We start from the raw sequence: 13128 nt of genomic DNA on the forward strand, positions 1-13128 counted from the left end.
TTCTCACTCCAGCCCCCTCGACGCGCCAAGAAGGGCTGATAACATCGGTGAATGACTTCACAATGGCATGGGTAGATCAAACAGCTCGATTGCTGATCATGAAGTTCTTGCCAGGAGCCCGGCCTTTTGACGCCCATGGGAAGTACATTGGGGACTGATGGGGTCGACTCATAAAGCTTGACTGTTCACGCCATGGCGCGTTCCATGCAGACTTATAACTGAAGCCTGATGGAAGCACCGGAGTAATGAGGAGTAGATGAAATGAATGCGGTCTCAATAGAATTTGGTTAGAACGAACCCTCAAGAGCCATTCCGAATTGGTATCATAACAAAAGGCAAATCAACTTCTACGTACACGCCAACTGATCCCACAAACCAATCAGCTTCTACTCAAATCTCAAAACAAAGAAAGCCAAAAGAATCATTTCTTTTCCGTACTCGCCGTCGTCTCCGAGTCAACATTTCCCGGAATCTTTCCCTCCAGCGTGCCCTCCGGCCCAGGCTGGAACTCCTCCTTGGCGACCGGGGGTCCGTGGAAGTTCTTTCTCGCGTAGGCAAAGTACCACGTAATAGCAATGAAGGCGAACCCGGCAAATACGACGGAGGCGTAGTTCATGGTCGAGGCGTCGACGGGCAAGCTGACGGGCATGCAGGAGATGATGACCGCGAAGCAGATCCAGACGATGCAGATGCAGTTGATGGCGGTGCCGAACTTGCCGAGCGGGTAGGGCGAGTTGGCGACGGCGCGGCGGCGCTGGATGAGGTTCACGAGGACGGGCACGCCGTAGCTGGTAGAAAGGCAGATGGTGGCAACACCAGTGAAGGAGTTGAAGGCGGCGCTGGAGCCGAAGTAGATGCAGCCGAGGATCATGTCGACACCAGTAGACAGACCGAGGGCCCAGAGGGGCATGTCGAGCTTGTGGTTGACGCGGGCCCAGAGCTTGTAGCCGGGGATGGCACCGTCGCGGGCAAAGGCGTAGGTGCAGCGGGAGGCGGCGGTCAGGGCGCCGATGCCGGCGAACATGAGGATGCCGAGGATGAGGAAGAGGAGACCGAAGCCGCCGGCGGCGGAGCCGGTGACGGTCTTGAAGAGGAGGCCAATAGGCTGGGAGTTTGCGACCTCGAGGAGCATGGTGACGTCGGGGAGGACGAAGAGGATGGGGATGAGGTAGATGACACCGGTGACGCCGGCGGCGGCGACGGAGAGGACGATGGCGCGGGGGACTTCGCGTTCGGGGTTCTGGACTTCCTCGCACATGGAGGCGACCATGCCGTAGCCGGTGAGGGTGTAGGCAGCTGGGAAAAGAGTCAATTGGCTTGTTCCTTGTGGTGAGGTTGTTTGTCAACGTACCTTGGAGCAGACCAACGAAGAATGACCAGCCGGAAGCCCATCCACTCGCAGAGGCGTCGTAGTGGGTGAAGACGAACTCGGCAGATCTCTTGCTCGGGGCCATGACCAGGATCGTGATCATGATGATGAGGACGGAAGCACCAGTCCAGTAGATACAGACCTATTCGATACATCGTCAGCACGCTTATTCTGGTCCCAATAACTCGGGGTAGGCGAAGCTTACCTTGTTGATCAGATCCAGGTACCGCGATCCAAACGCATTCACTCCAGCGCAAACCAACATGACAGCCCAGAAGCAGAGCACAGTCTGCCACTCATTGGCGACAAAGTCCTCGTTGAAAACACTAATCGCGCTGAGAATCAACTGCGCACCGCTGAAGTTGATACTCAGGGTAACAGTCCAGTTGCCGACGAGCGTAAGCCACCCGTCGACGAAGCTGATGAGCGGGGCCCAGCCGGCGGGCGCAAGCATGGCGGACCAGTAGTAGACGCCGCCGGCGGTCGGGTAGACGGCGCAGATCTCGGCGAGGGACGCGGCGATGCAGAGGGAGATGATGGAGACGAGGACCCAGCCCCAGAGGACGGTGACGGCCTGGCCGTTGGTCAGGGTGATGTACATTGTGGTGCTGAGACCGAAGGGCACGGCCATGATGGCGAAGGAGAGGCCGAGAATGGACATCATGGACAGGTTGCGCGGGAGTTCGGCCTTGTAGCCCAGTCGGGCGAGGGCCTGGTCGGCGGAGACGCGGGGGGCCGCTTCCTCCATGTTTATGGTGTTTAGTCGGTGGTGATCGTGAGTGTTCAGTTGAAGATATCGTGTGGTGTCAGTCCACGGGTGGCGGAAGACTCAATCGAACCGCAGGGAGTCGATTGGGGTATGTAGGAGTAGACGTCACTCAATGCTTTTGTTGGTGGTTGTTGTAGAACCCCGGATTCGGACAGCCTCGTTCGGTGACGTTTCTCGACGGGACGGGGTAGACGGACGAGTTTGCGGGGGAGGAGGATGGGTCAATGGAGGAGGGAGTATTAAATGAACGTAATGAAAATGTTGGCACAGACACACACACACTCCACGAGAAAAGGGTAGAACCGCGTCTTTTTGGCAGTGAAGAAAAAGACCGCGTGCGTTACATGGGAACCGAGGTGCGTGGTAAGAAAAGGGGACTAAGCCATTCTTTAGTAGCCCAGACTCTCTCCAATGTCTCCATCAGCTTTCTTACGGACTAGAACTAAACCACGTTCAACACACGCAAGAAGAGTGGTCTCGGTCCAGGGTACAGACTAGACTAGTCTATCCGGCAGTCAAGCTTGAAGCAAGCCCGGCCCAGTACCATCTACGGGGACGGGGCGAGTCACACACACATTCAAATGACACAGAAGCGCGGCTACGTCCAATGCGACAAGAAACGGACGGGAGGGCCTGGCTGCGGCCGGGGCCGGGGTGGTGGTAGGATAGCTGGTGAGGGGGGGCCCCGGCCTGGGCATGGAGCTCTCTCGTTCAAGACGATGCGCTAATCTTTTGCTCCTCTTCACTTCCATTTGCCAATTGCCAGACTGCCAGTAAGAAAGCCGAGAGAGTCTGAAAGAGACAGACGAATTGTCCGCCTCCTCGTTTCCCCCACGCCCCGCAAGGACCTGACGGAAGTGAGGAGAGAAAGTGGAAACTCGCCGAGATGCACAGCTCACGATCAGTGGATCTCTCAGCTTGCCCAAGCTTCTTGGGCTGAAGCCGAGTTGTCTGGGCTATTTGTTGTATTCGAATTCGTGGTTCCGCCTGTTCAATGATTGTTCATTGTCTAGAACATTCAACAACGTCTAAACTCTAGTCTTGTCACACTGCCTATGGCATGAATTGATGCTTCACTCTGATGATCGTCTTTATCTACGTACCCACCATCTAAAGTGGGAAACCTGATTGTGGCGCCTTGACAGACGGGGGCGGTTTTGGGTGCAGCCAGCCGGTAACGAGCCTCGAGGAGGGAAAACCCAGACAAGGGGACCACCCACCTCCGGGACCGCGATTATCTTTAGCAGGCTGGCAGCTCGGGGCGGCCTTTGATGATTGATTACGATGACAGGCCAGTTTGGGTCCCTGGGGTGTGGTAAGCGTGTTCCCTAGCCTTGTGCGTGTCGAGCTACCACCACTATAACCGTCACCACCACTTTGGGGCGCCGCTTGGTTCGTTGGTTCGTTGGTTCGTGCGTATCAGGACATAACCCAGACAGCACCAGGACACACCCATTTCTGGTAGTCTCGCCTTGCCTGACGGCTGGGATGCTGAATCATGTTTAACCGCGGTGTGTAGACTCTGTGTATCAGTGACTTCGCCATCTCTATCTCCCACCTAGTGAGCCTCTCGTCAACTTCATCGTGAGGTTGAAGATAACCGTCCGCGTTTGTCTGTTCGTGAAAAACGACTAGATTCCGGGTAACTCGGAGAAGCATAGAGGGGGTTAAACACTCCTCCTATCGGGAGCGCGGTGTTGGCGTCCTATGATCTTTGAAACTCCATCTTCCCACGTTCCAAGCCAGTCCGTCTTTCCCCAGGAATTGATCGGTTATAGGGTAACCACAGCTTACAGCGCGGTAAAACCATAAGGCAAGAGGAAAGGTCACCTCGCCAAAAAGGCTTGTTTCTCCAGCTCGTGTTGCTCGTGATGTCATTGCCCACCCCATCATGCACCTCTTCCCCCTCCTTCTCCTGGGTAGCCCATTGAAAGCGTTGGCTGCAATGGAACACTCGCTGCAACAGAACGAAGAGGTCGATCACTTTGGGGAAAACGGGCTTGGCGGCGTCGATGGATGCTTTGGATGGAACCGGGCTGAGGGAGCGCGCTGGAGATAGACGTGGCTCACGTGGTGCAGCGGTGCTCATGCATTTCGCGTACGCAGAGGAACGACCAGCAGTGAGGAGATGCAAGAGGGTGTCGTGCCACCCGCTATCTCGTCCTATCACGATCCTTACCGCGTTGGCTTTCGTCTCGTCGTCGTCTTCGTTCCCCCAAATCTTATCAGCTGGCTGTCGAACCATTGCCTGTGAATCGATGCCTCCCCCGGCAATAGAACGATGCCCTTTCTGGACATCGCAGGTCGGACTACCCGGGCACACGGTTCAGATTGCCATGGCTCCAGTGTTCTAATGTCGTCCTACCTGCCTGCGTACCATTGTCCCATACCAGTCCCGAAACGCAAGGTACTCTCTCTATCCTTAGAAGCTCACCTTGAATTCCTCACGATGTTCGCCGACATCCACACCGGCAATGCTCCTCAACGTGGAAATCCAACCCCGCAAGATTGGGCTCGCCCACAGCCCACAGGCCCCCTTCCCCCTCCCCGGTGACAAATACAATCGCAGTGGAGAAATGGATACCCGAATCCACTCGTCCCTCTGATAAGAGACGGCTCTTCTCGGAAGCGGGAATCTGGGCTTCGGAAGGGAGCGTGGTCGTGAATGAAAGAGCAGAAAACAGCAACATTGCGAAAAACGTGATGGCGGTTGACATCAAGAGCGCAAAATGTAGAGTCGTAGGAGGTGAGTTGACCAGTCAGCCTCTGTCCGTCCAACAACGAACCACTGCAACCACTGCAGTGCAGACTTGCAGACAAGAGCCCGGGTAGCTATCTCTGCATCCCGGAGCGACCGTTCATCATGCGCCCCTGACCACACCCACCAAAGATAACAGAGGCCCGACGTGGACGCGTAGGGGTCAACCCGTGTCCCGGGCGAGTGAAGCCTTATCAGTGGACTCGGTCTTCCCCCTTGCCAAATGATGGATTGCGGACTGCGATGAACATGGCAAATGGGAGCATTGGGAAAGGCCTCGAGAAATCGTCGGCCCGATTCTTGTGTCGGATTCAAGTCATTGACTATCCAAACTATCCCAATCCCAATTCTAATGCCAAATCCTTTAAAATGAATCGCATCCAAACAAGCAAACCCAAAAGCCCCAACATGCCGGGCAAAAGCCGAGGTCCCGCACGTCCACATCACCAACGCTCAGCCCCCTGTTCCTATTCTTATCTGCTTATTTCGCTCGACTCTAATAACGGACAAGCCAGCTGCCAAAAAAGCCATCGGCACCTTCCGATAGTTGTCAATGGTCCTAGCCTGAGTCCGAGTTCCAAATCACCCGAAAACGCCAGGTTAAAAGAAATGTTCAAGAACGCTTCTAGATCTTCACGTCTCGATCCTTCGCTTCACGAGCTACTTGGGCGCCACTAAACTGTCATTTTATCTAGAACAATACATTGTTGCGGTTCCTGAACCACAACAAAAGTCTCGTTTGCGGTACAGCGAACGAAACACAATTGGCGATGTCGTGCGCTCCGGAGCCGTCCGAGAATCACGAATCACATAGTCTCACGAGTCCAGAATACCAAAAAATAGAATCTTCATACCGACTGCACTGAGCCAGCTTTTCTTTTCGACCCCGTACTAAGCACTCCTGTACTGTCTCGGCACCGATCGTCATCTGTGATACCTCCCAACGGCGCCATACCCTTCATCAAACTTGTTCGTACCAATGGCCGTATAAAAATAAAATAAAAAGAGACAAACCCCGTTTTCGAGCGCTTCTAGGTCCTATGCAGGACCAATCCATCAAATCGTATCCCTCCCAAACGCCTTGCGAAACTCGACCAAATAACAAGAAGAAAGAAGCCCATGCAAGGCCATATTGTCGCCCCAATACGCAAGTCACACCCGTCTACAACGCCTGAGGCCCTTTTTTGCTTAGGACAGAACCTCTTTTTCCGCCGCCTCATCCACTAGTTTCCTCTGTTTCAATATTTGGACCAGTTCTGTCATGGTCACTGGTCGTGTCAAAAATAGATCCATTCCGCTCGCGAAACCCTCCTGCCGAGCGCCGGCCGATCCCAGACTCGTGATGGCAATAACCGTCACGGGTGGAAGGTTGTGTGCTCGTTCAAATTTCCGAATGCGCCTTGTAGCTTCGAGCCCGTCCATTACAGGCATCGTTATGTCTGTGAGTCGTTAGTCATGGCCAATGTCTATCGCCTCCCACACCGACTCATACCTATGAGAATGCAGCAAAACCTCTGCGGATTAGACGTATAAGTCTGGAGGGCCTCAAGGCCGTTGGAAGCAGTAGCATGCCTTTTTTGCAGCCTCTTCATGTATGCCGATAGAATCTGTGTCCGTTAGCCTCAATTCCCAGCGTCGTTTGTCATAGATGAACGAACCTTGAGATTGATCGGATTGTCGTCCACCAAAAGGAACTCCAGCGGGGACTTCACGGTTCCGGTAGAGGGGCTAATGCTCGAGTTCATACTGCCCCTGGCTGAAGCTGTTGAAGTAGCTGGCGCCGCTGCCGAGGCGGCCGGGCGGAAGGGGAGCGTCAGAGTGAAGTTGGAATCGTTGGTATTGGCGATCCAGCTGTCACCTGGTGACTGAGATACGATCTCAGGAGCAGGCGAGGCGACCCGCACCATTTTGACCGACTCGGATTGCGCTCGCGGCCTCGTCAAGAGGGCATCCGACTTCAGGGCGCGGGGCGACGGAACAGGTCCTGGAAAGGCATCCGACAGAGGACTGACGGGTATTGTCTTCGTAGGCTGTCTTTGCTTCCAGCGGTCAAGTGCACAAGCCAGAGCCTTTGCAACCTTTCTGGGACCAGTACTAAATCATAGTTAGCTTTACTCTTCGGATAGAAGCGAACGACTTACGGCTGGGCTATGAACTCCATGACGGCCTCATGGCGAAGGGAGCGCCTGTATGAGGTTGCCAGCTTCTGGGCAGACTCGGCATTACCACAGACTACAACGAGCGGGGTTTCAACACCTCCAGTCTCCGAGAGACCGAGACGTCTGAACGCCTCCTCGCTGCAAACCATCAGATCCGTCTTGGACGCACTTCGACTGTCTTCGTTGAGCTTGAGATCCATCCACTTGAATGGCAAGCTCTCCACAGGAAGATCCAGTCCACCGGCGCGAAGCTCTTCCGAATCTTCAAGTCCCCTACTGAAACCACGCACCGATAGTCGCGTTCCGGCCAAGGCATTCAAGTCGGCTGAAAATTTGCGCCCCCGACTGCTCGCTTTACGCGACAGCACCAGTGGCATCGATACCGTTATGCTTGTCCCGTGGCCGACCTGGCTCTTCACGCTGATAGTGCCACCGAGGCCTGCCACAATCTGTCTGACAAGGCTGAGACCCAAACCAGTACCTGGTGCGAGTGCATCTTCCTGCGAGAATGGCGTAAACAGCTCGTTGTGTAGGAACTCTTCGGTAATGCCTTTGCCCGAGTCGGTGACGGTAAGTACAACCATCGATGCAGACCGAGACGTCTTGTGCACGACCTCCTCTTGCCTCAAGTGGACTTTGATGAATCCTTTGGCTGTGTACTTGAGGGCGTTTCCGAACAAATTCATGACAATGCGACGAATGGCCCCCGGGTTCGTGTGGACCACCCACGCGCAATTAGGATCGATGTCGACCAGAATCTTAACGTCCTTAAGAGCGGCAGCCGGCGCATCTGACGATTTCCGCCTGTGGCCCAGCCCATCGGACGTCGCAATGGCATCAAGCTTTTCTTGGGCCGGTGTTGGGGGGCCTGAAGATGAACCGTGGCGCGCCAAAGAGTTGGCGACCATATGGTGGAAGCTGTAACCGATGAACACACTCTCAATGACCTCTTCTACAAGCAAGTCAAGGTGGACGTCGGAAACCAAGCTCATCATACCAGCTTCGATCGATGTTGACGCTTCCTGTCGCAGCCCGCGCCCTGGGCCGTTATTTTTGCGCTGAGACTTGGAAGCTCGGAGATACGTGTTGACCTTGCTATAGTCAAGCAACTATTCCGGGTAAGCATGTCAACTCAGACTTGGGAAAGGGTCAGGGAAAACCTACGTGGTCAATTGTGTCGAGAAGAGTCTTGCCCGAGATCTCGATGGTGTGGATGACGTCGACCTGGAAAGCATCCAACTGGGTATCGTGGAGAAGTTCTGCAGCGGCGACTACACCATGGAGCGGCGACCGAAGCTCGTGGCTAAGGGAGCCCAAAATGTCTGTCTTTGCCTTCTCTGCCAATACCGCATCCAGCCTGATGACCTCAGACATGGTGACCATACCGAATGCTCGCAAGAAAGGCAGGTCCGCTGCAGGCGTCAATATCCGAGTCGCACTCTTGCTCCACACGAAGCCTCCGGCAAAGCATCGTTCTTTTGAAGGATCCCACAGCGGCACTACGGCTACGCTCCTCGCGCCCGGAAAGATATCAATAATCGTCTTGGCCTCGTTCCGCCTCGTAAAGTAAGAATGAGCTGCTTTTTGTTCGGGGCGAGTTGCGGGCAGATCGTGTTCTTCCGTAGGGGTAATGTCGGCATCGTCGCTCTCGTAGTCGGCGGACAACCATTGACCCGTCTCATCGAAGCTGAAAACCTTGCCGTTGGGGTATCGACGAAGCAATTTCCTGAGGAACTTTTCGCGCAAAGTTAAGCGGCCGAGTTGTGGTGCACTGACGCCATTGGCAATGTCGTCCATCGTCGACGACCTTCCAAAGCTCTTACACCATTTATCATTGACGTCTTCGGACCGCTCGGACAGACTGTCCTCGCTGCTGGAGAATGTATGATCTGCCACTTCACTAGCCCTCCGTGGACCGGTCACAAGGCCACCAAAAGAGCCGATGCTGGCATCCAGAAACAAAGCGCCGTCTACTTCGAGAGATTTTCGGATTACATTGGCTGCCCTCGAAAAGATCTTGATGGTTTCTGTCAAATGCGGGTCGGGCGGCGCCGTACTTGAGGTAGTGGTAGCAACTGTCGCATTCGTGGCAGTTGTCTCGACCGAGTCGCTCGATTCGACCTTTGTTGAAGAATCATTCGAGTCTGCCCCGATGGGGTTAATGCCCGGGCGGACGGGCTCAGGGGATTCGGAAGATCTAGGTGACGGCGGCTCCGCATCGGGCAGCGACACCGCGAGCCTGGGGGGCTCGAATCCGTTCAAAGACGCTCGAGGCGTGGTTCTCGCAGTCGGCACTGGGTCGTCTCTGCCTTCGATGAAATTTCCTAGTCCTTGCACCATGCGCTCGCTCCGGCGGTAGCTCTCGTTTACTCTTTTGGCGTCGAGATATTCCATTACGGTGTGGGAGATTTCGCGCAAAAACTGCAACTCGTCCATGTCGAGACCAGATCTCGGGGTGTCGGAAAAGATACAGTACACGCCAATGTTGATGCCTTTGGGAGACCGAATGGGAACACCGGCATAGAATCGGTTGTACGGCGCTGCGTCGATGTAAGGGCGGTTACAAAATCGACGGTCAGCAGCAAGATCCGGAACTACAGACACGGGAAGTTCGTTCTCATCAGTGATATGTGCTGTCGGATAGAGGCTGCTGGGCGCCGCGTGGGTCGCTCCAATCAAAACATGTTCGCAAATTCCAAAGTCGCGAGGGATGGCTGTCCCGCAGAGCCAAAGATGGTTTTGCTTTGTGTACTTGGTGTTTGGCGACAGGGGCATTGACCGAGTGGCCTCGGCGACGATGTACTGGTGCTGACGATCGAATAACGAGATCAGAGCGCGCGATGCGTTTAGTCGCAAGGCACCTAGCTGCGCAAAGGAAGTGAGGCCAGTATCCGGAGACGACGAGATGGATGAGAAGGGGATCGGTCGGTCGGCACTGTTGAACACAGCATTGGGAATGTGGAAAGAATCATATCTAGAAAGTCGAGTTTGTCAGTTGTCGAACCGCCAGAGGCGTCATGCCCCCAAGCTTTACGGCGTAGGCAAAGCTAGGAAAGATGAAGGGATACGCACTTGAATGTCTCCCATTCACGGGCACCTTCTGATATACTGTTCATACTTCATGCAGGTTGTTGGAGAGTGGGATGATGAAGGTGTCCCTGCCCATGATACAAGGAGTTTTGATGTCAGTTACGGCAACGACAAACGACGAGAAGATGCTGTTTGTCGTTGTCAACAACGTAGCCGTAGTCCTTCGTCGTCAACAATTCAGGTCAAGGTAAGGTAAGCAAGGTCAGATCAAGTTCAGATCCAAGTACCCAAATCAAGGAGAAGAAGCATGCTTGCTTTCAAAGGTGAGGCGGCGGGCATGACTGAAATGCCGCCCCTCCCCGCTGAGGTGGAGCAGGGATCCCGGAAGCCGGGATGAGCATTGTTCGAGAGGGATGAGGGGGGGGGGGGGGGGGCCACGGCGCACTGCGCAGTAGCGAGAAGACTTGAGTGTGACGGTAGTGCAGCCAGGGCCCAGGGCCAGGCCAAGGCGGCGCATATCCTTGCCCTGGATGGGAAACCGGTTCTTTGGGCGGTTTGGAGATTGGCCATTGCAACCAACCCATGGGAACCGGGGTTCCAGGCTTCTGCATCCTCCTTGAGGCGTTCTTCCAGCGTCCTCCCACAGGCTCCCACAGGGCAACTGGAGACCTAGAGCCTGGAGGGCGTGCCGCGTGGGTGCAAGTGTGTGTGTGAGTGTTGGTGGGCAGTTGGCGGTGGAATGTGGAATGGAGGGGCGTCCCTCGTTTGGCTCCGTTTTGCGTGGATGGGGGGACCCTCGGAGATTCTGAGATGCGCTAGACTTTAGCGGCCGGCGAAGAAAGTGTGTAGTTTGTCTCTCTGCAGCAGAGAGGCAATAATTTGGCGACATTTGAGCCGGATTCCGCAGCCTCAGCTAAGCACCTAAGGTAGCTAGAGGTCAAGTTCAGATGCATGCCCAACCGGTGTGCGTGTGGCAATTTAGACTGCAGTTCGGTTGCATGTTTTAGGGGTCTAGACGACCTTAGCGCGATGGCACGCCACACGTGGATGGGAAAACCAATGGCGGTGATGTGTTTCCGGTTTCCGCGTGTGTTCTGGATAGTATTTTGTGTGTGTCCCTTCCGTCCGTTACCCTAAGGTCTAAGACCATCCGTAGGAATCTACTGGGTAGAGGTGGTGGTGGTGGTGGTGGTTAGGTCGAGAAAAGTGTTTTGCAAGTTGACGCCTGAAGAGAGATCGGAGGCTAACGAGGCGAGATGGTGGGACGGCGCAGATGGTTTTGGGATGGTGGCGGCGGCCAGACCGACCCTTGATCCTTTGTCCTTTGTTGAAAGACAATTGGAAATCGGGTCGGGAGAGACAGAGTTGAGCAGAGGGATCTGAGGGGCGCCTGTAATGATGATGGGCAAAGTGTAATCGTCTGGTCTGCGAGCAGGACTGGAGTATCCGTACACTACCTACACTACTGACTGGCTGGTTGGATTCGGGATTTCCAGTGTCGTGTGCCATGCAACACTGACGACGGGCCGATGGACTGATGTCTGAGTCTTGACTGTCATTGACCAACGGAGAATGGATGGACGTTGCCTTGGCTGTTGTTGCCAGGACGCTCCCCTCGGTCACCGCTCAACACTATTCACTCTTGTCTTGATCGGCATCCTTCTCGTCCATAGTGTTGTCGCCCTCGCTCGCAGTCTCGTGGACGGACCCCTCGCCCACTTGCTCGTGAGCAAACCGAGGCGGGGGAAGGCCAACCATAGCAAGGAAAGTCGATGACGGGACTGGCTCCGGGATCCTTGAGAACTTGGGCTGACCCTTGCCCCCACACGTACAGACCACTTTGAGAGTCGAGACTCAAGCCAATCCTCCCTCTTGCCCTTGTCCAAAATCGATGAGTGGAGGGAATGGAATGGGCAGCTCGATCATCGACAAAAAATCGGAGAGGGCAGACCGATGAACCATAGCCGTGGGAGATTTCGGGAGGGCCACCAGGTGAGCGGTGAGGGACCAACAATTGGTATTTTGCTGCACGGCATGCGATGAGATCTGCACAGCAAAAAAAGGATGGTGGACTCTGGAGACTGGAGGCATGGGCAGAATGATCAAGACACTGTGAAGATACAGCAGAATTGAGAATTGTGCGTAGAATCGTGGACGGGAGACAGGTACGTACAGTGTGAGATGCGGGTTCGCCCTGGAGCCCGAGACTCGGTACGTACTCGGGTGCCGGGGAAAGAGAAAGGGCGGAAGAGTGGGGCGGCAAGATGGTTTGCAAGGTACTCGAACCCAAACAAGGGAAAGAGCGGGGCTCCGAGTAATGGCCCTGCTCCTTCTCAACTTGCTGCTCTCCGATTTCCAAGTTTCCAACCGGCAGCTGCCCCGCTTGACCCCGTAAATATGCTGTAATCCCGTACTGTGCACGTGAATGGCGCACACACAGTCAGGCAGGCAGCTTGAAGGCTACTTGGTACGTACTCCAACACTCCAGTTTCTCCGGACCTCCTATGCATCTTCCAAGTTCCAATCGCAGCTCTGACACGCCCTTCATTTTATCACGGACAAATCATGGCCTCACATGTTTGACGACCATCCCTCGAGGGGCCCATCAGTCTTCAATTTTGGAGTCGAGAACCACTGTCCGACTGCCCAACACGTAATCGACCTTGGCTTCGTCTCCTTTTATCCCACCCCAGCAGCAACAGTCTGGACTCTGTACTCTACCATCAACTCGAGACCTGATCTGGAGTCAACCTGAGCCAGCTGGCTCAGACGACCTCCGCCCTCATCCGTTCCCTTTCCGTCGCCCCAATCATGCACATTCCACAATTCAGTAGATAATGAGACGATGAAATCCCATCCTACATCAGCCGAAACCATCGTCATCCCGTGTCCTGGCCACCAAACCATCCTCCGCTGCAGCCTTTCCCGCAAAAAGCAATGTCAGTATTAGCAGCGACCCCAGTGTGCCAGGCACGAAAGGGAGTGGGCATCCTCCGGTCCTTGGAGATTTCGAAAAGCCCTCGTTATTGAAAGAGAACCGAAA

The 13128-nt window shown here is 54.8% G+C and overlaps 2 protein-coding genes across 2 annotated transcripts; both read right to left on the reverse strand.

The window, feature by feature from the left end:
• Positions 1–421: 421 nt before the first annotated feature.
• BDP81DRAFT_308190 (amino acid permease) lies at positions 422–2117 on the reverse strand (the record flags this gene model as incomplete). Its single annotated transcript, XM_060583431.1, has 3 exons — positions 422–1296; positions 1352–1511; positions 1575–2117. 3 exons carry the CDS (start codon positions 2115–2117, stop codon positions 422–424), a joined length of 1578 nt encoding a protein of 525 aa, XP_060451131.1.
• Positions 2118–5829: 3712 nt separating this feature from the next.
• Positions 5830–10395, reverse strand: BDP81DRAFT_94087 (hsp90-like protein). The gene is made up of 6 exons (XM_060596512.1): positions 10128–10395; positions 8220–10029; positions 7038–8164; positions 6555–6990; positions 6389–6503; positions 5830–6335 (listed from the first exon to the last, which is right to left on the reverse strand). Exons 1-6 carry the CDS (start codon positions 10169–10171, stop codon positions 6085–6087), a joined length of 3783 nt encoding a protein of 1260 aa, XP_060451132.1. The 5' UTR covers positions 10172–10395; the 3' UTR covers positions 5830–6084.
• Between the last annotated feature and the right edge of the window lie 2733 nt (positions 10396–13128).

This window comes from Colletotrichum phormii, assembly GCF_030913505.1.
Source record: "Colletotrichum phormii strain CBS 102054 chromosome Unknown BDP81scaffold_2, whole genome shotgun sequence".
Lineage (NCBI taxonomy): Eukaryota > Fungi > Ascomycota > Sordariomycetes > Glomerellales > Glomerellaceae > Colletotrichum > Colletotrichum phormii.